The 22,292-nt window shown below is 48.5% G+C and overlaps 2 protein-coding genes and 1 pseudogene across 7 annotated transcripts; 2 read left to right on the top strand and 1 right to left on the bottom strand.

Moving 5' to 3' along the window:
* Positions 1–1,416: 1,416 nt before the first annotated feature.
* On the bottom strand, positions 1,417–17,678 carry SLC5A6 (solute carrier family 5 member 6). 6 transcript variants are annotated; one of them, XM_045189271.2, is made up of 17 exons: positions 17,612–17,678; positions 16,854–16,920; positions 11,608–12,153; positions 11,221–11,286; positions 10,831–10,882; positions 10,391–10,458; positions 9,911–10,065; positions 9,432–9,572; positions 9,095–9,224; positions 8,478–8,566; positions 7,973–8,085; positions 7,302–7,369; positions 6,842–6,928; positions 6,512–6,693; positions 6,204–6,307; positions 5,855–5,973; positions 1,417–5,482 (listed from the first exon to the last, which is right to left on the bottom strand). In XM_045189271.2, exons 3-17 carry the CDS (start codon positions 11,998–12,000, stop codon positions 5,330–5,332), a joined length of 1,920 nt encoding a protein of 639 aa, XP_045045206.1. In that variant the 5' UTR covers positions 12,001–12,153; positions 16,854–16,920; positions 17,612–17,678; the 3' UTR covers positions 1,417–5,329. The 6 variants fall into 6 exon arrangements, with proteins under 6 accessions (XP_045045206.1, XP_045045205.1, XP_024408334.1 ...); XM_045189270.2 differs by having other exon boundaries at positions 17,291–17,660; XM_024552566.3 differs by having other exon boundaries at positions 17,330–17,660.
* LOC112297780 (nascent polypeptide-associated complex subunit alpha-like) lies at positions 12,897–13,954 on the top strand (annotated as a pseudogene).
* A 21-nt stretch (positions 17,679–17,699) lies between the features above and the next one.
* ATRAID (all-trans retinoic acid induced differentiation factor) lies at positions 17,700–22,090 on the top strand. The gene is made up of 7 exons (XM_024552567.3): positions 17,700–17,852; positions 18,519–18,640; positions 20,344–20,415; positions 20,623–20,694; positions 20,795–20,916; positions 21,438–21,535; positions 21,753–22,090. The coding sequence occupies exons 1-7, from the start codon at positions 17,754–17,756 to the stop codon at positions 21,855–21,857; spliced, it is 690 nt and encodes a 229-aa protein (XP_024408335.2). The 5' UTR covers positions 17,700–17,753; the 3' UTR covers positions 21,858–22,090.
* Positions 22,091–22,292: the final 202 nt, after the last annotated feature.

Below are 22,292 nucleotides of genomic sequence, written 5' to 3'. Positions count from 1 at the left end.
TGTTTTGCAGAGTAAATGGAAAGCATCTCTCAGTCTGCTGAGGTGGCTACGCAGAGGTTAGCTAGGATTACTCCTGCATTTCTGCACGGAAATACTGCAAGTGAAGTGGGACCTTTTGCATCTGAGTGTGCTTGCCACCTTTTCAGTTATGGCGCCCGTCCAAAGACGGAGAGAGGAGCCCGCTGTAAACACCGCCCAACTGTGGGTATCGAGGACCCCACGTGGACAGTTCAGACAGAGCCACACCTCCTTGGAACTGCCTGTCAGAATCAAATAAAACTCGCAAAGGAGATTCTGCCTGGAAAGCCACTCAGATCTGGTATTTCCACCACCCAGGAAAAGCAGTTTCTATGCTACTGTCATCCGGGACAATCAAATTAATCTATAAATTTAACGTAATCCCAACCGAATCTTAACAGGATTTTTAAATTGGAATTTAAGAATTTTGATTCTCTTCTGGAAATGTTCAATAGCAGCCCAAAAAATCTGAATAAAGTTATTGAATGGAAATTCACCCAATAATATGTGAAAATGTAAGTATAAACATATAAACATAATACAAATAGATTAGATTTAGTGATATGAAGTTAAAAAGATAAAAGTAGACAAATAACTCAGTGGAACAGAATAAAGTGCAGAACAGATCCAAGTACGTGTGCAAATGAAGCTTACGATAGAGGGGCCATTTAAAATCCATGAGGGAAGGGTGGCTTTTTCAATGAACCATGTGAGATGACTGGTTAACTATTGAAAGGAAAATACTAAATTGAACCTCCTGCTTCACCATCTCAAACATGCATGGTACAAATAGTTAAACAATTAGGAAAAAGTTAAAGTATTTTCAAAGCCTTTAAACTACATTGTTAATAATACTGGGATGAAGAATGCTTTCCTAGTTAAGATACAAAACCCAGAGCCATTAAAAACAACGATGACAACAACAAAACCCTGCCCTGGCTGGTGTGGGGCTCAGTGGTTTGAGCGAGGGCCTGAGAACGAAAAGGTCACCGGTTCGATTCCCGGTCGGGGCACATGCCTGGGTTGCAGGCTGAGTCCCCAGTAGGGGGCACGTGAAAGGCAACCACACATTGATGTTTCTCTCCCTCTCTTTCTCCTTCCCTTCCCCTCTCTCTAAAAATAAATAAATAAAATCTTTTAAAAAACCCCACAAAACCTGAAAGATTTCTTCTCATAAAATTTAAACTTTTTAAAAGAAATACCATAAGTTAAAAGGGAAAAAGTGGGAGAAAACTGTTGTATTGAAATTAATATCCAGGAAATATGCACAATTCTAACAATTATTTCAATTGACAAAGGTTATGGCCAACCAAGAATTTCACAGAAAAGTCCAAACCCAAAAAAGAGAAGAAGGGGGAGGAAGAAAAAAAAAAAAAAGATACTCAAACTCAATAGTAATTAAGAAAAGCAAATTGAGATTATTTTTTGCCCATCAGATTGTTCAACATTTAAAAAATTGCTTGTCTAAAGCCTGTTTTTGTTACATAATAGTGCTTAGGTCACAATCATTTCTAAATGGTTCATAATTTCCAGTTTGATTTATCTTTCATACAGGTGTTATTCAGAAGTATTTTTTAAACTTCCAGGTGTACAGGGCTTTGAAAACTACTTCAGTATTGGTAACACATGAGTTGTCCGAGATCAGAGTGTAAACAGGTGCAGAGAGGTGAGAGAGAAGACCCCCTCCCGCCCCAGTTTTCTCACCATCCTGCCCTCTCACAGGCGTGCAGTTGTTCGTTTCTTCTGTCCCCTTCCACAGATGGTTAGTGCACACAAACAACATTAATGTGTCCTTTTCCTCGTCGCTCTACTACAGAAGGTGGCATATTCTGATTCTGCATCTTGCCTTCCTTCTTCATGCACTGGAAATGAGAGCTGTCAATGACTATCTTATATTAAAAATTTTATTGCAAAATATGCATGGAGCATATAAAACATGTTTATAATGCTTAAAGTGAACCTTTACGATATTCCCACCAGGCAAAGAACTAAAACCTACAAAGCCCCTCCCTAATCATACCGCCCACCCTCTTCGCTCAGAGTCACCACTCTCCTGGCTTTTCTTCAGTTTCACCAACTTCACATGGACCCCCACACAACAAAACTTACTTTTTTTTGTTTTGAGCTTTACCAAATGGAATCACAGTGTTTTATTCTATCACTCCCTTGAGCAACACTTCAGTTTGGTGTCCTGGCCAGGTAGATCAGTGGTTACAACTTCGTCCCCATATGCCAAGGTTGGTTTGCTCCCAGTCAGGGCACATCCAAGAAATCAACCCATGAATGCGCAAATAAGGGGGACAACATATCAATGTTCCTCTAAAATCAATCAATAAAAGAAAACACTTCAGCTGCTTGACATGTGTGGTGGTTTAATTTTTTGTCATTGCTGCACAGCGTTCCTGTAATATTGTAGCACTAGTTTTTATGGACTTTTGGGTTGTCTCCAGTTTGGGGTAATTATGTTGCTATGAAGTATCTTGTACATCTCCTGATTTGGGCACCATTTTCCGAGTAGTCAATGAACCCTCTGGGGTCCCCTGAGACCTTATCAAGGCCCTTATTTGTCACCGAAGTTAAAACCATTCTTCCCTGATACTAGGATGTAAGGTGCTCCTTTCGCTCTGTGGGCACCGCAGCAATGGTACAAAGCAGTGAGTAAAACTTTATCGAGAATCAGGTCGATGGCTCCCAACTGTACAGGAAGTCATTTTTGGCCAACCTAGTACATGATTGTATCTCATTTTTGTTTTAATTTGCATATCCTTCATTACTAACAAGAATTAATTTTTCACATTCATAGGCCATTTGCATTTACTGTTGTAAAGTGTCAGTTCAAATATTTTCCCCATTTTTAATACAATTGTCTTTTTTACATTGTAAGGTGGTCTTTATATTTTTATTGATTGATTTGAGAGAGAGGGAGAGGACGGTAGACAAACATCGATTTGTTGTCCCACTTATCTATGCATTCTTTGGTTGCTTCTTGTACCCTGATGTGGGGTGGTACCCACAACCTGGGTGTACCCAGACACTGCTCTGATTAAGCTGCCTGGCCAGGGCATGAGATGTTCTTTGTAACATGTTCTTTGAGCCAGTTGCATATGACACCGATTTCTCTCCACTTTTTAATGTTGTCTTTCTCACTTTTAATGGTGTCTTTCACTGAAGAGTTTTACATTTTAATATGGTCAAATTCATCATTCTTTCCCTTTGTTTTGAGCTTCTTTATGACTGTGCTGACTAGAATATCAAGTACAATCAAGAAATGAAATTGTAACAGCAGGCATCTTTACCTTGTCCTGATCTCAAGGAGAGAACTTTCAACACTTCATTATAATTTTCCCCCAATTTCCTTTAACAACAAAAACGCCCTGGCCTGGCAGCTTGGTGTTGGAGCATAATCCCACGACACCACAGCTGTGCTTCAATCCCTGGCAACCAACGAATGCATAAATAAGTGGGACAAATCAATGTTTCTCTCTCCCTCCCTCCAAAGAAAATCAGTAAAATATATTTAAAAATGCTTTGAGGACTCTCGCTCTGGGGCGTGCCCTCAACTTTCCCTCCCCCTCTCTTCCCCACCCCCCAGGCAGCTCACCTTTGCCTTTCTCCCGCCTAAGCTCCAAGGGCCCTTCTTCAGCCTCTGTGATTCGTTTCCTGAGCCTGCGCAGCCCAGCTGGCTCACTTCTACTACCTCTGTAACTTTCTAAATGAACTTTCTCCTATGACTTCAAGAATAAAACTTTGATTATAGTTAAAAGAATCCATTTGTTTTAACTTTGATTGTACTTTGTAAAGTTTTGCTGTAGAACTTTTCCATAGATACCCTTAAATCATAAGATTAGGGAGCTGCTTCTGGCCAGCTGGATAGGACCAAGTGGTGGTAGAGACCAGGGGTGGGTAGTAGTGAGCAATGTTCTTCACAAACAATGTAAGTCCACCTTAAGTACTCTATTTAAAATATATATATATATTGAGTGTGAACTGTAATTGAAAGTTTTATTTATTTACTTTCAGAGAGGTGAAGGGAGAGAAAAAGAGAGGGAGAGAAACGGCAACGTGCGAGATACATGGACTGGTTGCCTCTCGCACATCCCCAACTGGGGACCTGGCCCACGGCCCAGGCATGTGCCTCAACTGGGAATCGATCCGGCGACCCCTTGGCTTGCAGGCCATCACTCAATCCATCTAGTCACACCAGCCAGGGATTGATACTATTTGTAAAGCCAAATAGCAGCATTCTTCTTCTACCCTCAAAAGCGAAAATCTCAGAGCAGCAGGTGAAGAGATGCATTCTCTTCCCTTGCTTCTTCTCACTGCCAGGACTAAACAGGGGAGAGACTGAGCCACAGGGGATGAGAGGCTGCAAGTAAAGAGAGTTCCACATCTTTCACCCTGATGAGCACAATGCTGCCCCTGCAGACATGCCAGGGACATGACTTTAAACACGACGGGGCCAGAGCTAGTCTCCTTTCTCCTTAGCCAAAGACCTGTGCATGGGAATGAAGCTTCTTGGCCTCTCCAGGGATGGGGCTGGGGTGGACAAGAGTAGCTGCAGACAGTACAGGATCCCAGATTCTAGTTCCAGTGTTAGTTTTCATTCCCTAGGATCAAAGATATGTGGGGAAGAAACTCCAAACGTTAACAGGAGCACAAATGGCAAAACGATACTAGGGTGGCATGGCTCAGAAGTCAAGATGGACACTCCACAGTGCACCCGGTCATGCCCTGGTTTCTTACGTCAGCATCTGCCCCGTCCCCAAGTGCCCGTTAGAGGCGGGGCTGGGGCGGTGAGGTGGAAAAGGTTCCCCTACTCGACACAAAGATGACGAATGTACCTGTCTATTCCAAGAGGCCTCTCAGGAACACCAAAACCTCTCTCAAAAATGGAGGTAGACAGGTAAGAATGAGGGGGCCTGGATGCCACAGACAACATGAACATAAGGGTCACAGGGCCCTTAGCGGCAGACAGAATCTGTGCTTAGGTGAGACTGCAAGGGAAGCGACAGCTAGTTTAAGGTAGAGGTGGTCAATCTTGTCAGAACAGGCCCCACAGCAGTTGTAACCTGCACTGTGGTTTCCATCCGCTTCAAAGAGCCTGGTGGAGTTCAATCAGAAGCCATTATCCTTTTCCCAGGGGATCCCCTACTATCCTCACACCTCCCACACCCTGGCAGCTTCTACCACAGCACAGACCCCTAAGCACAAGATCCTTTGGTGTAAGCTAGGTAATCCAGTCCCTGCAGAACACATCAAGTCGCTCCTCCCTGTACCACAGGGTAGACTTGGGCTGGTTCCTGAGTCCAGGTCACAGTGAGGTCTCCTGGAGGGTGAAGGTGGGGCTGCTCCCCTGGCAGACTGGGCCTTTCTCAGGCACGGCCATGGCCTCCTTGTCTCCGCAGTCCTTCAGCACCCCATTGCTCATCTTCTCCGGGAACCCTGTGGTGTCCACGTAGAGGTCCTGGAGATACACAGAGCAAAGGGAGCAGACTGAGGCTAGGGGAGCGGCACATGCAGAAAAGGGGGAAGACCCCACTTGAACCCCAGCTAGAAGCCGGGGGGAGGAGTTGGGGGGAGTAGAGGCAGCACAAGAGGGACAGGCAAAGGAGGGGCCAGCACGCTGTGCGCCTATCTGCACTCGGACCCTCCTGCCCTCCGAGCCAGGGCTCCCCCATGGGCAGGAGCCAGGGCAGCTGCTGCAGGATGGTGCAGGCTCACACATATCATCAGAGACAGGGGTGTGGGGAGAGAGAAGAGGGATAGAAGGGACCCCGCCCGGTGGTAGGTGGTAGTCTGGAGACGGGAGGGGGTGATGGGACAACGTGGGCGCTACCTGGCTGTAGCATCTGCGGTGAAGTCGCTTCTGACAGGACACAGGCAGGAGGAGGGCACGGAGCCTTGGCAGCACTGGGTAGATGGTCCGAGGGTCCAGGGTCCAGCCCCGCATTCCCCCTGCAGGTCAAGGCGCCGAGTCTTATCGTGTAACCAGTGTACTATCCAACAAGCCCTCTGTTCTCGGGGTTCCCAGCCCTGCCCACCTCCTGGAGCTCCGCCCAGAAACCTGACTGTTGAAACTGGGAGCTCGGAGGGTAGGGTCAATTCTCCCCACAAGGGCCAGATTCCCTGAGTGCCCTCCCTCAGCCCACCCCATGTTTCTGTGAGCCGACCGCACACCCGCTCACCAGTGAGGAGGCTGACGATCAGGCCCACCACAATGACCGTGGTGGAGTTGTGAGCGCTGTACCATAAATATGACAGGGAGTAGAGCCGCTGCAGCCCTGTGGGCCTGGGGAGAACAGAGCAACGAGGACAGTTCTTTGGCAGGATATTCTCTGACCACCTGTCTCCACCCACCTGCATGGTCCTATGGTCTTGGGATCCAATACCCAACGTTTCCCTGAGGCTTCTGGTAGCCCATTCCCTAGCAAGCTCCCTGGGAAGTCTCTCAGAAATGAGCTATTCTCCTGAAGGAGAGTGAGACCCAACTCACCTGGATAGGGTGGTTGAGGGCATCAGCGTGGTCATGGTGATGGTGGACAGATTGCTGGACAGGGACAAGCTGGACCCATTAGAGGGTGAGGGTGCCATGCTGGAGCCCATTCTGGTCACTATGCTCCCAATGCCAATCCAGAAAGCCATGATGAGGCCAGCCAACAGGCCCACAATGGCGCCCTGCCCAAACACATGGCACACTTTCCTGTCACGATGCCAGCCTTACCAAACTGTCACAGCAGTTCCCAGAACTCAGGGTGAGAGCCCTGCCAAGCCACCCCCCAGGTCCATCCCTGCACGGGACTGTGGAGCCAGAGGGGTCACTCACAGGAGGGTTGGCACAAGGAAAGAACATCCCGAGGCAGAAGAGTCCCAGCAGCGGCCCCCCAACCATTCCAAAGATGCTGATGGCTGCCTGGGGAGACAGGGTTGAAAACGAACACAGGCTGAGCCCGGCCTCACCAGCACTGCCTCCGAGCCTGCCTCTTCTGTTTGGGCCCAGCATGAGGCAGGACTCCAGGGCCAGGGGTGAGAAAGGGAAAGCACTTTGGGCTCTCCTCGGAGCTGATCTTCAGTGTCTCTGAGCCAACGACGTCCCAGGAATGATTCTGGGCTTTTGGCTACTTGAGTCTGTTCACAGCTAACAGCAGCCCATCAAAGGGGAGTGAATTTCTGATACCTGTCCCTATTTTATTCCCTTCATAATAGCTGTCTCCCTCAATTTCCAGTTTCAGTCTGCTCTTTTCTCCCCTAAAAACTGCTTTCTTCCCCCCATAGTCATTACCTACCTGCAGCACTGGTCCCATCTGGGAGGAAATATAGGCCATTCCCAGGCAAAGTAGCCCATAGCTAAAGGCTAGGGCAAAAGAGAAGAGACAAGATATAAGTAAACACACTAAGAAAGGGTGGGAAGTAGAGCAAAGCTCCTCCCCCAGCCAGACCACTCTATCTGTTTTCCTAGAAACAGGGCACAATACCTGCTGCCCCAGCTCCAGGTCCCGCCCATCCTGTCCGCACCCCTATCTGACTCAGAGACCTCACCAGGAAGTGCCCTGAGAAGTAGACAAGGTAATATGCTTCCTTCAATAACCAGCAAGTGCTGAGCCCAGGCTAAAGCTGGTGCCTTAAAGAAGACTGGTGACAATGTTTGTATCTTAGAAAGAACATCACTGAGCCCTGGCTGGTGTGGCTCAGTGGATTGAGTGCCAGCCTGAGATCGGAAAGGTTGCCGGTTCAATTCCCTGTCAGAGCACATGCCTGGATTACAGGCTAGGTCCCCAGTTGAGGTGGCAGGTGGCGGGGGGCAGGGGGGGGGGGTGCCACACAAGAAGCAACCACACACTAATGTTTCTCTCCCTCCCTTCCCTTCTAAAAATTTAATAAATAAGTAAAAATCTTTTTAAAAAAAGAAAAAAGAAAGAAAGAACATGACTGAGGAGATAAGGAAGCATAATCCCACCAAGGATTCTGGAAAGCATGGTGGCCTGGACTTCTGAGAACTGAGGGAACCAGGGTCGAATCAGGTCTTCCATCGTAACAGTTGCCAATGAATTAAAAGCAGAGGATATGGTGCTGGAAGGGGGAAGAGAAAGACAAGTTGCACTGAGAGAAGCAAGACTAACAAGGGACTCTATTGAGGGAACAGCACCCTAAAGGTAGGGGATGACATGTGAAGCCAAGAAGCCTTCCTCACACTTGGCAGCTAAGGAAGAGGCCTGGAAGGTAAGGACACTTGTCCTTTTCTGAGTGGGGTACAGGTTTTATTTAGTAGATCAACTCCTGGTATTACAAAAGAAGAATCCTTCATCAAAAAAAGGAGCATCTCCTGGAAAGTACATGCTCTGTCCTACACGAATGAGCTGTCCCTTGTCACCTCCCAACGGGTGGGCATAATGAGGGGTCCCCTCCTCTACCAAGTACAGGTGAGCTGCGCCAAGCCCGAGGGAAACAGTCAAAGAGGGTACCTGAGGGAGCCACTGAAGAGGCAGGCCACAAAGAGCCCAGGCAGGCCCGGCAGGTCTTTCAGGAGATCCATCACGAAATACAGGACAAACTGCAGGCAGAGCAGAAGGGCACAGCTCTCCTGAGAGGGGAGCCCTTCCCCAGAGCACAACGTGCGGGAAGCCCCCGCACGTGCCCCAGCCATCAGGAAGAGGGGCCAAGTACTGCAAGTGACCCCACAGTAAGGAGAGAAAATGGGCTCTAGAAAGAGCACCCAGTTCATCCCCCAGCTTGGACCCGACTTGCAGTATGATCTGAGCACTCTGGCCACCCTGTTAAGCCTCTGTTCTCTCTAAAAGGAGGCTGTTGGGAGGGTTTCACGGGACCAGGCGGTGCACAGTGGCGGGTCAGTGAAGGTAGGTCCCTGCCCAGCAGGGCAAGAGCAATGTGATTAGGTGACGGTGGGATGCTGAGGGCTAGGGTCCTCGTATCCAGATCAACAGAATCCTAGAATGGAAAAAAAATCAAACCCACTTGTCCCCCGGGGTGGAAGTCCTTTCTGTAGCCACCCAGACACTCCTCTTAAGGGGCCCAGGTTGGCCCCTCTTGGGCCCAGAAGGGGCCAGAAAAGCCTTCTCACCTGGTCAGGGGCTGCCTGACTCTGCTGGGTGCTCATGGGATACTCCTGGTAGTAGGTGTACATGACCAGGCCAATGAGGCAGCCCATGCAGAGGGCCACCTGCTGGCAAGGGAAGACTGCATAGCAGGAGCTGCAAAAGAGGCCAGGGTCAGGGGAGAGCAGGGCGTAACAGATGCCCTCAAACATGTCCCTGAGCCCCAGAAAGCACACTCACACCCTGACCCCAAGTGGGGGGGGATGATCTGACATCCTGCCCACACCCAACTGCCTCTGTGGAACCAGGGCCCACTCTCTTGCCCCAGCCCTTGCTCCCCCGTCTTTGTGTCCCTGCACTCACAGTACAGCAGCCTTCTCCGTGCGGGAGCTGAGGTAGCGCTGCACCTGAGCCTGGTTCACCCCGTACAAGGACAGCATCATGAAGACACCCCCAAAGGCCAAGGTCCAGAAAGTATGCCGCACAAAAGGGTCTGGATCTAGCCTGAAATAAATGCCACCTGGTCACTGGAGGGCAAAGGAACTACTGAAGGCAAGAACTGGGTGGACTCAAGAGACGGTGTAGCAAGCTGGAGGGAGGGTCCCATTCCTCCAACCCAGAGCCTCCTCCTAGGCACTAAAAATTTCTGACCCTCCTTAACCACCAACTGCCCCCCTGTGATCAGCCTCCATCTCTGCAGCGCCAACTTCCCACCTGTCTCAGTGCTGCATCTAAGGCTTCCACAGCTTGCCTTCTGCTTACTCTAACCCTGAGCTCAGGCTCTAGGACAGGCTCAGCTCCTAGGGACTAGAGACCCCAGCCAGGGTAAGGGGTGTACTTACTCGATCCCAGAGATGAGGCCATGCTGGGAAGCCAAATTCCACACATGCCCCAAGCCGCCCACCTTGGCTGACCCCACGACGATGACCGCCAGCTGCCCTAGGAACATGACCAGTGTCTGGAACACGTCTGTCCATATGACTGCCTTCAGCCCGCCCTGTAAGAAAGAGAGCATGTCGGACACAAATGTCTTCAAAACCCCCCACCAGTGAGGACAAGGTACCACCAGCAAGGGCACTGTATTATATTGCCACCAGGGACATGATTACTGAGACCGTGTCGACATCGTTTCCACCCTATCCCTTAGTGTCGTATGCTATCGCCTCTCCTACATGCCCTCTCCTGTATCTCACCCTAGAATTTCACCCCACCCTCTCACCTATCTTCGTGTCTCATTCATCCCTTCTCCTTTTCTTCCACTCCACCTCCGCACTTACCTCCCCCACGACTGTTCTCCCTCCCCCACGACTTGCTGCACTTACCAGAGCAGTGTAGATGGTGCAGACAATGCCTAGGGTCAGCACTGACAGCCACAGATCAAAGCCGGTCACTGTAAAGAGATAAAAGCCACATTTCAGTATCTGGAAGAGGACTTCCCAGTGGGGAAGCCAAAGCTCTGGTAAGACATGAAACATTTGGTCATTTAGGATGAAATAAATCATTCACCACAGTGGAAAAAAATGTGCACAGAGCTCCACTAAAAGGTGGTGTTTAACCAATTCAGACAGGGCACGGTAATATTTGATTAGCTTTAAGTGAAGTGAAGCAAGCCTGCTCTCATCTCTGGTGGAGACCAGCCAAGGGCCATGCAATGAAATAATTCCTAGGCCAAGGTCCGGTTCCTTTCTGCACACCTCCCTCTACCCGCCCCTCCAAAAGGTGCTCTCCCAGCCTGCTGGGGCCGGAGCCAGGGCTGCCTCACCTGCATTGAGGGCCAACGACGGTGCGTAGAGCACGACCCCCATGTAGATCACCTGTTGGGTACCGAAAAGAGAATGTGAGGGGAAGAAGAGGTGAGGGTGGGCAGAGAGAGGAGACAAGAGGGACCCCGCTCCAATGTCCCAACAGCCTCCTTTCACCTAAGCTTGCTCCCTTCTCCCTTCTTCCGAATTGTGGCTCGCTGCACCACAGTGTCTGTGGAACCAGAAGGAATGGAAAGCAGGATGCTTCTGGGCATTTCTGTGACGCTGACCACCAGCAGGAATTTTAATCCTGCCAGTTTGAGAGCAGAGAAGGCTCCGGCCACCTCAGCATGCCTGAGTTCAGGTCCCCTACCATGCCTCAGGCTCAATTCTAGCCTCATTCCACTTACCATCTGAAAGATGAAGGTCAAGGTCCCACAAATTCGCACAGTTTTATTGAATCGGAGCTCCAGGTACTAAGTAGGAATATAAAAAAAAACAAGGTGTTCCTCTCCACTCCGCCCCCCACAGTCAGCTGAGAGGCCCAGAAACATTAGAGAATATCCAATTCATACCCACTCTGGCCCCATTCAGCACAGGACCCTCAAGCCAACCTTACCTGGAAACAACCTATAAACACACGACATGTCAGACATTCAAAGTTCCTGGGGATGTGCCCTGTCACTCTCAGTATGCAGAGGTAATCTGAGCGTCCAGATCCCTCACGTGTGCTCTCTTCCCTCTCTCCATCCCTGAGCCTGAGGGTCCAAAGCACTCCTCCCTTCCTCCCTGCTCACCTCATAGGCACTGGTGAGACGCAGGCGGTAGAAGACGGGGATGAAGACGTGCGCAGGGATCAGCAGCCCCAGGAAATACGAGCAGCCCAGGAACCAATACTGGGTCCCGTATCGGTAGATCTCAGATGGCACACCCAGGATGGCCACAGCTGACTGGAAGGTAGCCAGCAAGGACAGCGCCACGGGAATGCAGCCCATTTTGCGGTCGGCCATCTGCAGCTGACCAATGGTGTGCCGGCCCCAGCCACGACAGGCATGGTAGAGCCCAATGGCAAGGGAGAGGACCAGAAGCAGGATGAAGACCACGTAGTCCACAAGGGAGAAGGCAGATTTTACCATGCCTGGGTCTGAGGCTGTGGGGAGGGGAGCAGGGGAGGTCACCCCCACACCCATGTCCTCTCTGTGTCTATGACCTGTAGCCACTTGCTGCTCCTGGGTTCTGGGCTGCCACTTGGCTGGGCAGTGGCAGGCAAGTGGCTACTACCTGGCTCTCAACCAAGTTTTCACAGTCCTTCTTCTTCACCAAGTGACACTGTCCAGGGTGACCTGCAAAGGAATCAGCCCTTAGCCAGGCCTACCCTGCCTTCATGGCCACCCACCCTCAGGCCTGGACTGGTGGGTGCATCCCATACCCACCAAACTGGGACCAGCCAGCTCAGTGGCAGACCTGGAAAGTCTGCAGGCCCCAGTAGTGATTTGGTAGGGAAAAAAGGAGCGAGGAAGCAGAAAAATGAGATAGCCAGAAGAGCTACTCAGCCAACACCTTTTTGAACACGCAGAGCTGTGAAACATAAGAACCTTCTCAGGTCCTCACCCCGCAACAAAATGAATCAACCTGAATCAACCGTAGCCCGTAAGTAACCCATGTTTCTTCGCACATTGCCCTGCCCCACCCCCTGCAGGCACAGACCCAGTCACTACAATGTACTGAGCCAGCGGAGCCCAACCTGGCGCCACAGCCCAGCAGGGAAGAAGAAAAGGAGACTAATAACAAAAGCATGGCTTCCTCTATTCCTCTCCCCCACCCTGGCCTCAGCTCCCAGCTCCCACGACCCCGTTTCACCTTGCTAATAGCACCCCTTCTCAGCACTGACGCCTAATGAGATCACCTCCACAGCAGCCCCAAATTCCAGTCCAGGCACCCCCAGGTCAACCACTCCATTCTCCCAACATGATTAGGTAAGCCCTGACGCCTACACCTTTCAGCTACTCTACCTGTAATGCCACAGGCACTAACAGATCTGGAAAGAGGAGTGGGATTCAAAAGTGAGAGGGGTTCCCTACACAAAATGCCCAGTGAAGTCCCAGAAACCATCCGTGCTGCAGAGCAGGAGTTGCCACAGCCCCAGGTGAGCCAGGGTCTGGAGTGGAGTCTGACAGTGATAGATCAGTCCCAGAGCTTGAACAAGATTCCACATAGGCTGCCACACAACAAGCCCAGCTGGCAGCAGCAGCTGAAATGGGTGAACATTCAGCCAGCAAAGCAAAACAGAGCTGAAGTGAAAAGAAGGCACACAAGACTATGTCTAACTTGGGTCTTTGACACGTTACAGGTAGAGTAGCTGAAAGGCAGGTGTCAGGGCTTACCTAATCATGTTGGGAGAATGGAGTGGTTGACCTGGGGGTGCCTGGACTGGAGTCTGGAGATGCCATGGAGGTGATCTCATTAGGTGTCAGTGCTGAGAAGGGGAGCTACTAGCAAGGTGAAACTGGGGATCGTGGGAGGTGGGAGCTGAGGCTAGGGGGGAAATCTAAGAATATCCTCTGTCATCACAAAACCAGATGTCTACAAGAGCCCAGCTTCAGACACCTACATAGTTTGGGGGGAAGCTAAGATTGAGGATTCATCTCAGTAGGCACAACTAGCAGCTGCTGAGAAACTCAAAGTTCAAGGTTAAGTTGTCTCAGACATTCAAGAAAACACACAGATTCCAACTATGCAAGAGGAAAGTGAAGAGGAAGAGGTTGATGAAACACGTGTGAAAATTAAGGACATAGAATTGGTCATATCACAAGCAACTGCATCCAGAGCAAAGGCAGCCCAAACCCTGAAGAACAGCAATGACACTATAAATGCTATTATGGAATTAACAATGTAGCCATCTAAAAAAGGAGGACCTTTTTTTTGGTGTTTCAAAAGAGTAACTGCAGCTTGGTTTGAAATTTATACTGTTTCTATCACTAATAAAGATATGGCTTCTTATAGGATGTAAAAAAAGTGAGAGGGCAACATGCTGGAGCCAGAGGTTCAGACTTAAGAATTACGGGACCTTTGGAAGAAGCAAACCAGCCAGGAAGCTAGGGCAAGAGGAACAACCAGGGGGAGTGGCCCTATCCTGCTCGGACAGACTCCTTACCTAGAGAAGCAATCCCTGCTCTGAGGCGGAGCTGCCTGGAGAAGCTGTGTCTGGAGCTGGGCAGAGACTGACAGCCTGGCTCTGTAAGTAGCTACAGTGAGATCAGGCGTTGGGGGTGGAGTGAAACTCAGACGCTATTTGTTCTGGCCCCTTCGAGGAACCAATTGCTGTGATCCAAATGGCCCTGTCACTCTATGGCCCCCAAACTCCAGCTCCAGCGTGGGGAGCAGGGAGCTCCCAGTCAACAACATTCCTAGATGGATTAGGCTTTCATTCTAGGTCATACTTGGCACTGTATGGAAATTGCAGAGGAAGGGCTGAGAGAAGATGGGGAAGTTGCTCTTCTGACTCCCGCACAAGAAATACTAACCTTCAAAAAAATATACTATTATCCTTAGAAAGAAGACAGGAGCAGAGTGTTTTAAAATTTAAAAGAATCTTAAGAGATCACTAAGACAACATCCTCATTTACAAAGGACAGAGGAGTAGGTGACATTGATCTTGTCAACACCACAGAGCTGATTATTGTCCAAGGCTATTAGAGCCCAGGTCTATTGATTCCCCCATCCACCCATTCTCCATTTACACCATACTGTCTTCAGAAACTATCCTCTAGGGCAGCAATTTTCAATCTTTTTCATCTCATCGCACATATAAAGTAATTACTACAACTCTGTGGCACACCAAAAAATATATTTTTTGCTCACCTGACCAAAAAGAAAAAAGAAAAAAAAATACGTAGAAGTCTGACTCATTCACACCAGAGGGCTATTGCTGTGTTGACTGTTGTCATTTTTTTATTTGACAATCTGGAAAAGAGGTCAGTGCCCCTAACCAAAAGTCAGGTATTGCACGTTTTAAAAATTCTTGCGGCGTACCAGTGTGCCTCTTGCAGCACACTAGTTGAAAATCGCTGCCCTAGGTAGGGTACTTACTGGTATGAGGAAAAAAATACAAGAGAATGACATAAATTTAGATGGCTTATCATGACGATAGTTAACATTTTTTTGAACACCTGCTATGTAACCCAGCAGCACGCTATATAGACTACAGACATTATTGATAACTAATTATAATAACAAATGATTAAAATAAGTGAAGATATAACCATAGCTACCAATCTCAAAACACGGTTAACTCAAGCACTGTACTTTATACAAACACTCTCTAAGAAACTGAGATTTACAGAAGTGAAGGAACTTGCTTGAGGTTACACAGCATGAGACAAAACACAGAAGACACAGTCCTAGCTGCAGGCAGAACAGGTTACTCACCTGGGGCTCCATCCTCACTACCCCCAGAACAAGGACAGAAGCAGAATGTTAACTGTAGTCAGTCATTCATGGAACAAAGTTTAAATTTCAACTAATGTAGCCACAGATCATTATAAGCTATGTCTTCGGTTCTTGCCCACTAGGAAACAGACATGCCTGGCTGTCTTCTGGCTCTCCACACTGTCTTTTTGGGCAGATGTTGCCTAGCTGGAATAATATGGCCTCACATAGATGAAACATGAACTCTAAACCCCCTGGGGCCAATGAAGAGAGGACATCGAAGCTGGCAATTCTTGAATCACAGGTTACAAATGTCAGTCCTCAGAACCACGTTCCCAGGAGGCCACTCTGGTTTAACCTAAAGATGCCCTGGGCCTTTGTACATTGTGACATCTCAAATTTTCTCATTCCTCCAGCGAATTTTTTCACGGCTATGACGCAGGTGAGGAGAATTACTGGAATATAAGATAGCTGCTATGTACAAATAAAAATGCATAGTGATAAAGGTTAGTGATAAGGATGGGCAGGTAGTTAGAGAAAGATTCCAGTAGAAACTAAAACACAGACAAAGAGAACCGGAAACTGCTGGGGGTAAACTGGCAGGGTTTCCTGGTGGAATTCTACTTGCATGGGGTGTGGCTAATTCTTCCAGCTGTTGAAGACACTGATCTGGACAGGGCAGGAAAAACCTGACCCAGTAACAAAATCTTAATCAGACATAATTCTAACGACAGGATAGTGGCTTTCTAAAACTCTACACTGATCTAAACCCTGTGGACTTGTATCTCTCTGAGATACCACGAGCCAAAAGTAAGAGCTGAGCTGTTTCATTAAAACTGGACACAAGAGGGCCCTGGCTGGTGTGGCTCCATGGACTGAGCGCCAGCCTGTGAAGGAAAAGGTTCCTGGTTGGATTCCCAGTCAGGACACATGCCTGGGTTGCAGGTCAGGTCCCAGGTTGGGGGCACATGAGAAGAAATCACACACTAATGTTTCCCTCTCTTTCCCCCTCCTTTCCTCTCTCTCTAAAAATAAATAAATAAATAAAATATTAAAAAAAGAAAACTGGAATACACAGGGCACAAATGGGACCCTTTTCATATATTTTTTAGATATTTTCATATATATATTTTTTGTTTCTCATGCGTCCCCAAGCTGGGACCTGCCCACAGCCCAAGCATGTGCCCTGACTGGGAATCGAACCAGCGACCTTTAGGTTTGCAGGCCCACACTCAACCGCCTGCCAGGGTGGGACCCCTTTCCAAATGCCTAAAACAAGGAAGAAAATCTCTTCCACTAACCTACCCTCACTTCAGCCACAAACTTCACTGAACTGCTTTGACTCCTACAAAAGGAAGGAGGCCACAGCAAGACTAAACGTCCCCAAAAAGATTCCTTCAAAATCTGGGCTCGCGCCTAGGATTCCTCAAGGCCTGAAAGGCTTTGGGACCTCTCATTAAAACGCAAATTTTAACTTAAAACGTAATGCTAACTTTTAATTTTAATTCCTAAGGCTTTAATAGTCAGTCCCTCCGGGCATGGCCTCACTCACAATCGCCACCCCGCACCTACGGTCAGGGCTCGGCACGTGGACCAAGGCTCGCCTTCCCCTTACCTCCGTGGCTCGGGCAGGGCTAAGGAGGTCCTGTCGCTCTTTCTGAGAACAGCATGGCTCCCTTTCTCTGGGAAAGCAAAGGAGGTGAGGGGTTAGGGACGCATCTACCCTCCCCCTACCTCCTCGCCAGGGCTGCGCACGCCGCGTGGTCTCCGGTCTGAGATGAAGGGTATAGGGTGCCCAAGGGTCGGGTCCCCGAGCTCGTCCCCTCCCGCCGGGGTTTGCCATTCGTCTTTCACTCCTCCATCACGCTTACCCTCCTTATTTCCTGGCGTCCCACCTTCCCTCCGTGTGCGAGGTGGCGGGAACACTATCACCTGGCCGCCCGCACTAAGGATTTTCCCGGGCCCTTCAAGGTGGGGACCGGCAAAACTCGCCCCTCCCCTCCTTGTCCCTCCCTCTCAGCTCCGAGGCGCATCTCCGGCGCTTCTCTGTACCGGCCCACACCGTTGCGGCTCGTCCCCCGTCCGGCCCACCTGCCGGGTCTCCACGTTTGGGTACGGCCGCCGCCGAAGAGCGTGGCCTGCAGCACGCGGGCCGAGTGACTGCAGAGCCCCGCCCCCTGCCTGCCCCGCCATGTTTACTGAGGGCTGCAGGAGCGGCCCCGAGAGGCCGCGGAGACGCGACCTGGGCGTCCGACGCCAGGAACGCGGGCCTCAGAGAGCGGCGGCGGGCAGGCTTTCGCTAAAGAGGAAAAAAGAGACGGGTCTGCCAGTTTCCTCCAACGAGGACTGAGACGCACAGAGAATAGAGCTGACCTCCGCGAGCCACGGCAACCCCAGAACCAGCCATCCCCACCCCCGGCCTACTGGCCCGCACCACTAGTCCACGCCCCCCTGGGGGGCGGAGCCACACGCGCTAGTCTCGCGAGCCGCTGAGAAGGACGTAGGGAGCAGAAAAATGTCCCCTCGCGGTCCTTGCAGTTCTTCGATCCCGCTACCCTGGGCTGCGGCCCTGCTCCTCGCCCTGGGCGTGGAAAGGGATCTGGCGCTACCCGAGGTACAGAAGCAAGTTAGAGGTCGGACTGAAGCAGAGGTGCTGGGCCAGCTGGTGTCGCGCTCGCCTGTTCGCGGCTCCCCCCAGGGGGACAGCACCTCTGATTTCGCCCTTGAGGCCTTCCCAGCCGTATAGCCCAGCTGGCTCCCGCTTACGATTGCTCACTCTGCGCAAGTTTCCCAGCGTCCTAGCCCCAGCCAACATCCATTTGAACTTTGACCTCCTCGCTCCTTAATCTTTGAATAACTGAATTCTTTCTACAGAAGAGTCCTTTGAGTCTTCTCAGGCTCTCAAGGCACGAAAGTCGTTTATCGTGCGGTGGCAGGACTGTACTTTCTATAATGCTTGATGAGTTCTTTGTGTACCTGCAGTCCTTTTACACCCGGCTGAACCAGGGCTGTCAGATTGAGAAGTCACTGGAGAGAACGTAATAAATGTGTTCGGATAGTAATCCACAAAGATGAGGGCCTTCCCTGGACGTAGTCCACTGCGCTGATTTGGCGCCTGGGAAGAAACGCATCTTCTAGTCAAACCTGATGTAAAGGTAGGACACTTCCCTTCTCTGTAGCAGAGGAATTCTGGAGAGGTGTACTGGCAGTTAAGTTTTGATCCCTGTTTGTTCCTGGCTTTTTTTTTTCTAGAGTCCTAATAGTTTTCTTTCTTCTGCAGATATGCGTCCATTGCCCGGGGAGTGTACGAAATTTGTCAGAAGTGGCCTTTTTTTGTGAGCAGACACCAGAGCTGAAGTTGCATGCCCGCTGCTGCCTGAATCAGAAGGGCGCCATCCTGGGGTGAGGGAGGAAAAGGCATCCCTGGAGAGTGGAAAAGAGTTCCCAACCCAGACTCATCAAGGCTTGCCTGATTGGCTTTTGGGATAAATATTTGTGCATGTTTTGGAGGCATCTTAACCACGATTCTCAGTCTTTTAAATCTGTTATAGCATTTTTGGCTAGGTAAACTGTCCTGTGGTTCTTTCTGGTTGGAATTACAAGTTTTAATTTTTGCCTGTTTTACTTTAAAGGCTTTTATGGCTTTGTTTTTAAAAGATCTTTGTTTGTTTGTTTATTATCATATCTTTCTATTGTTTACTGTGTGTCTCCGTGAAAAGACCCCGTAGCCTCCAGGACACTATGCTAATGTGTGTTATTTTTTCCGTTTCTGATTAATTCATGTTTATTTTTGAGGCACATTCCTCTTCCTGCCCTCTTTTCCAGGTTAGTCCCTGCATTTTTTCCCTTTACCCTCTTGAGAATCCACCTAATTATTACAGCTTTACCTTTACCCACCATGCAGGTGTCTACCGACGTTGATCTTTTTTAGTGTGGTTTTACTTCTCTCCAAGCAAGGTACCTCTAGCTTCCTATTAACATCTCCTCTTGAGTGCACCCTCACTTCAGACTCAAAATATCATGTCTTGCTTCCATTCTCCTCTTTCTCTAAGCTACCTATATACTTCTCTGTGTTAAACTTTCTGAAAACCAAATTTCTTCCATTATCATGCTATGGCTTTAAAATTAGAATTCCAACTATTTGTCCACTCAAACCCTTTATGAAGGTCTGGCTTCAATCTACCTCCAAAAGCATTGTGCCTTTCTTTGTTCAGCCTTCTCTCTTTACCTGAAATTGCCTTCCTCCACCACATAAAGGCATATCCATTCTTTAACTGCAACATCTTTTGTGAAGTTTCCCTACTACTAAATACCAGAGTAATATTTTTTTACTTCCACTAATCCTTAGTGTCTGCACTACTCAAATTTATTTGTATACTGTCTTGTGATTTCTTTCATATTATAATTTAATGTTTATATTATTTTTACTTTTGGTGATCATCTTGTTCCTCTACTGCATTGTAAGCCTTTTGAAAGCTAAGATACTGAGGGGTTGTTTTGATACTCCAAATTTTTGCAGTTAGGACGCACTCAGTAAATATATGTAGAATAAAGGAACATACAGTGATAGATACTGAAGAAAATGATATGGCAGGGTCCTTAATCTCCAGTAGTTTACATCCAAACTGTGGTAGGAAATGCATTTGGAAAAAACCTTCATTTATGTGATTTGAATTTTTTTTTCCATTGGAAGGTCCTTTGTGAATCTGAGAATCATATCATAATGTGAGATCCACTAATCTATACAAGAAACAAATTTCTTCCAATATGTCAGATACAAAGAACTTTCTGCCATGATGGAAATGTTCCATATCTGTACTTTCATAGCTGTTAACTACATGTTAGTAGTTCTTGGACATTTGAAATATGGCGAGTGCAAACGAGGAGCTGAATGTTTTTCACTGAATTTAATTTAAGTAGCTACATGTAGCTAGCTGGTGGTGACTGAATTGGACTGTGTAGAATTAAAATATTTACTACAGCACTTAGTTCGTGGCCCTGAACATAGCTGTGTTCAACTAATATTAGCAGAAAAGGGGCTGCATTGGCCTACAGTGGATGAAGAGGAGAGACATAAAGTTACACTGATTACCTTATTTCCTCAGGCTGGATCTCCAGAACTGTTCTCTGAAGGACCCTGGTCCAAACTTTCCCCAGGCACATACTGCTGTCATCATGTAAGTGGTCATTTCCCTACCAAAATGTGGCTGTGGTGAAGGGTTGATGGGAAAGCCTTTGAGAATGCATTCCTAAAAAGATGTTTGAATGCTGATGTCTAAACTTGGACAACTCAGAATGAGAACTGGAATATCAGTCCAGGAAGAGGTGTGAATGGAAGCAGGATGTTTTCCTAAAGCACAGAGCTAACAGTGTGTGCTTTTCAGAGACCTGCAAGCAAACCCCCTCAAGGATGACTTGGCCAACACCTTCCGTGGCTTTACCCAGCTCCAGACTCTGTGAGTGAGGGTAAGGGTTTGAGGAGAAAATCAAAGATAGGCAGGGCTGTGAGCTCAGCAACTCTGGGTTGCATATTAAGACTGTCTGTGTTGTGTTCAGGATACTACCGCACGATGTCAACTGTCCTGGAGGTATTAATGCCTGGAATTTTGTCACCACTTACACAGACTATCAGACCTGCCAAGGGCAAAGGAACCTTTGCAATAGCACTGGGGACGCAGGTATGCTGTTTCACCTCCACCCTTTTGGGAACTGCCTTTCCACCTTTGTTTTGTTTTAGGTGTGTTTTTTTTTTAATGTAAATTCTTTTTTTAATTTTTAAAAATTTTTATCGACTTGAGGGAAGAGAAAAGCGGGGAAGAGAGAAACATTGATTTGTTGATCCACGTATTTCTACATTCATTGGTTGTTTCTTGTATGAGCCCTGACCAGGGATTGAACCTGCAATGTTGGCATATCCGCATGTCGCTCTAACCAACTGAACTACCCTGCGGAGCCGTGCCTTTCCTCCTTTATATTCTCCCCATTAGCCAAGAAAGACAGTAAAGTTGCTTACACACCTTTTGTTTAAGTTTCTGAGGCTCAAACCCCTTGGAAATAAAAGGTCTTAAAATATTATTTATGTTCTGAACATCTGTAGTCTTCTTTCCTTTGACATAGAATCAATTGAGAGAATCCAAAGCAGATGTTTGAGAAATATCTAATGAGATCCAGTGATGTTCTGTTTTTCTCTGACTCCCAGAAATATGTCCTGAGAATGGATCTTGTGTGCCTGATGGTCCAGGTCTTTTGCAGTGTATTTGTGCTGTTGGCTTCCATGGCTACAAGTGTATGCGCCAGGTGAGAAATTAAATCAGGATTAAGAGAAATGCATAGAGCAAAAACCTCTCAGAAAGAAGAGCCAAAAGACCAGGAGCTGATGCAAATCACCTAAGAAGGAAACTCTAGGAGAATCACCCTGGATGAGAGGGTAGATATACTAGGACTGGGTGTTAGGATGTAGCTAGCCCTTGCTGTAACCCTGTATGAGGATTTTTTTTAATCCTTTTATTCCCAGGGCTCGTTCTCGCTGCTTATGTTCTTCGGGATCCTGGGATCCACCACATTATCCATCTCCATCCTGCTTTGGGGGACCCAACGCCGAAAAGCCAAGGCTTCATGAACCACCTAAGTCTTCCTGCTGACCTAAAGAACGCCCCAATCTATCTTAGCCCAGCCAGGGACATTTGCTTCCGATACAGGCTGGCCAGAGGGTCCTCCTCGAGGCCGAGGTCGAGGTTGGAAGGAAGATGGAACATTGCACAGTGCTGCAGTTATATTCCAATCCAGGAGTGGACTAGTACCAGTTCCCATTTGTGCTGTTAACTGTAATAAACTTTTTCTTTTTACTGTTTAGGTTAGGTGCCCTGGCTTTGCGTGTTTCTTGGTTGGGGTGGGAGAGACTGCTTTGGGGGTATCGGCTTTCTATTACCGGTTTCTCCCTGCATTGCGCTGGGAAGAAAAGCGCCGCCAACTTGGTCGCCGCCCTCGCCCCGCCCCCTTACGTGTCAGCCCCACCCTTCACGCAGCCCGCCCCCCGCGCCGCCGCAGTCTGCCG

The sequence above is a fragment of the Desmodus rotundus genome, chromosome 5, assembly GCF_022682495.2.
Source record: "Desmodus rotundus isolate HL8 chromosome 5, HLdesRot8A.1, whole genome shotgun sequence".
In the NCBI taxonomy this organism is placed as follows: Eukaryota; Metazoa; Chordata; class Mammalia; order Chiroptera; family Phyllostomidae; genus Desmodus; species Desmodus rotundus.
The sequence above is the reverse complement of the archived record's forward strand: the minus strand, read 5'-3'. Positions and strand labels throughout refer to the sequence as shown.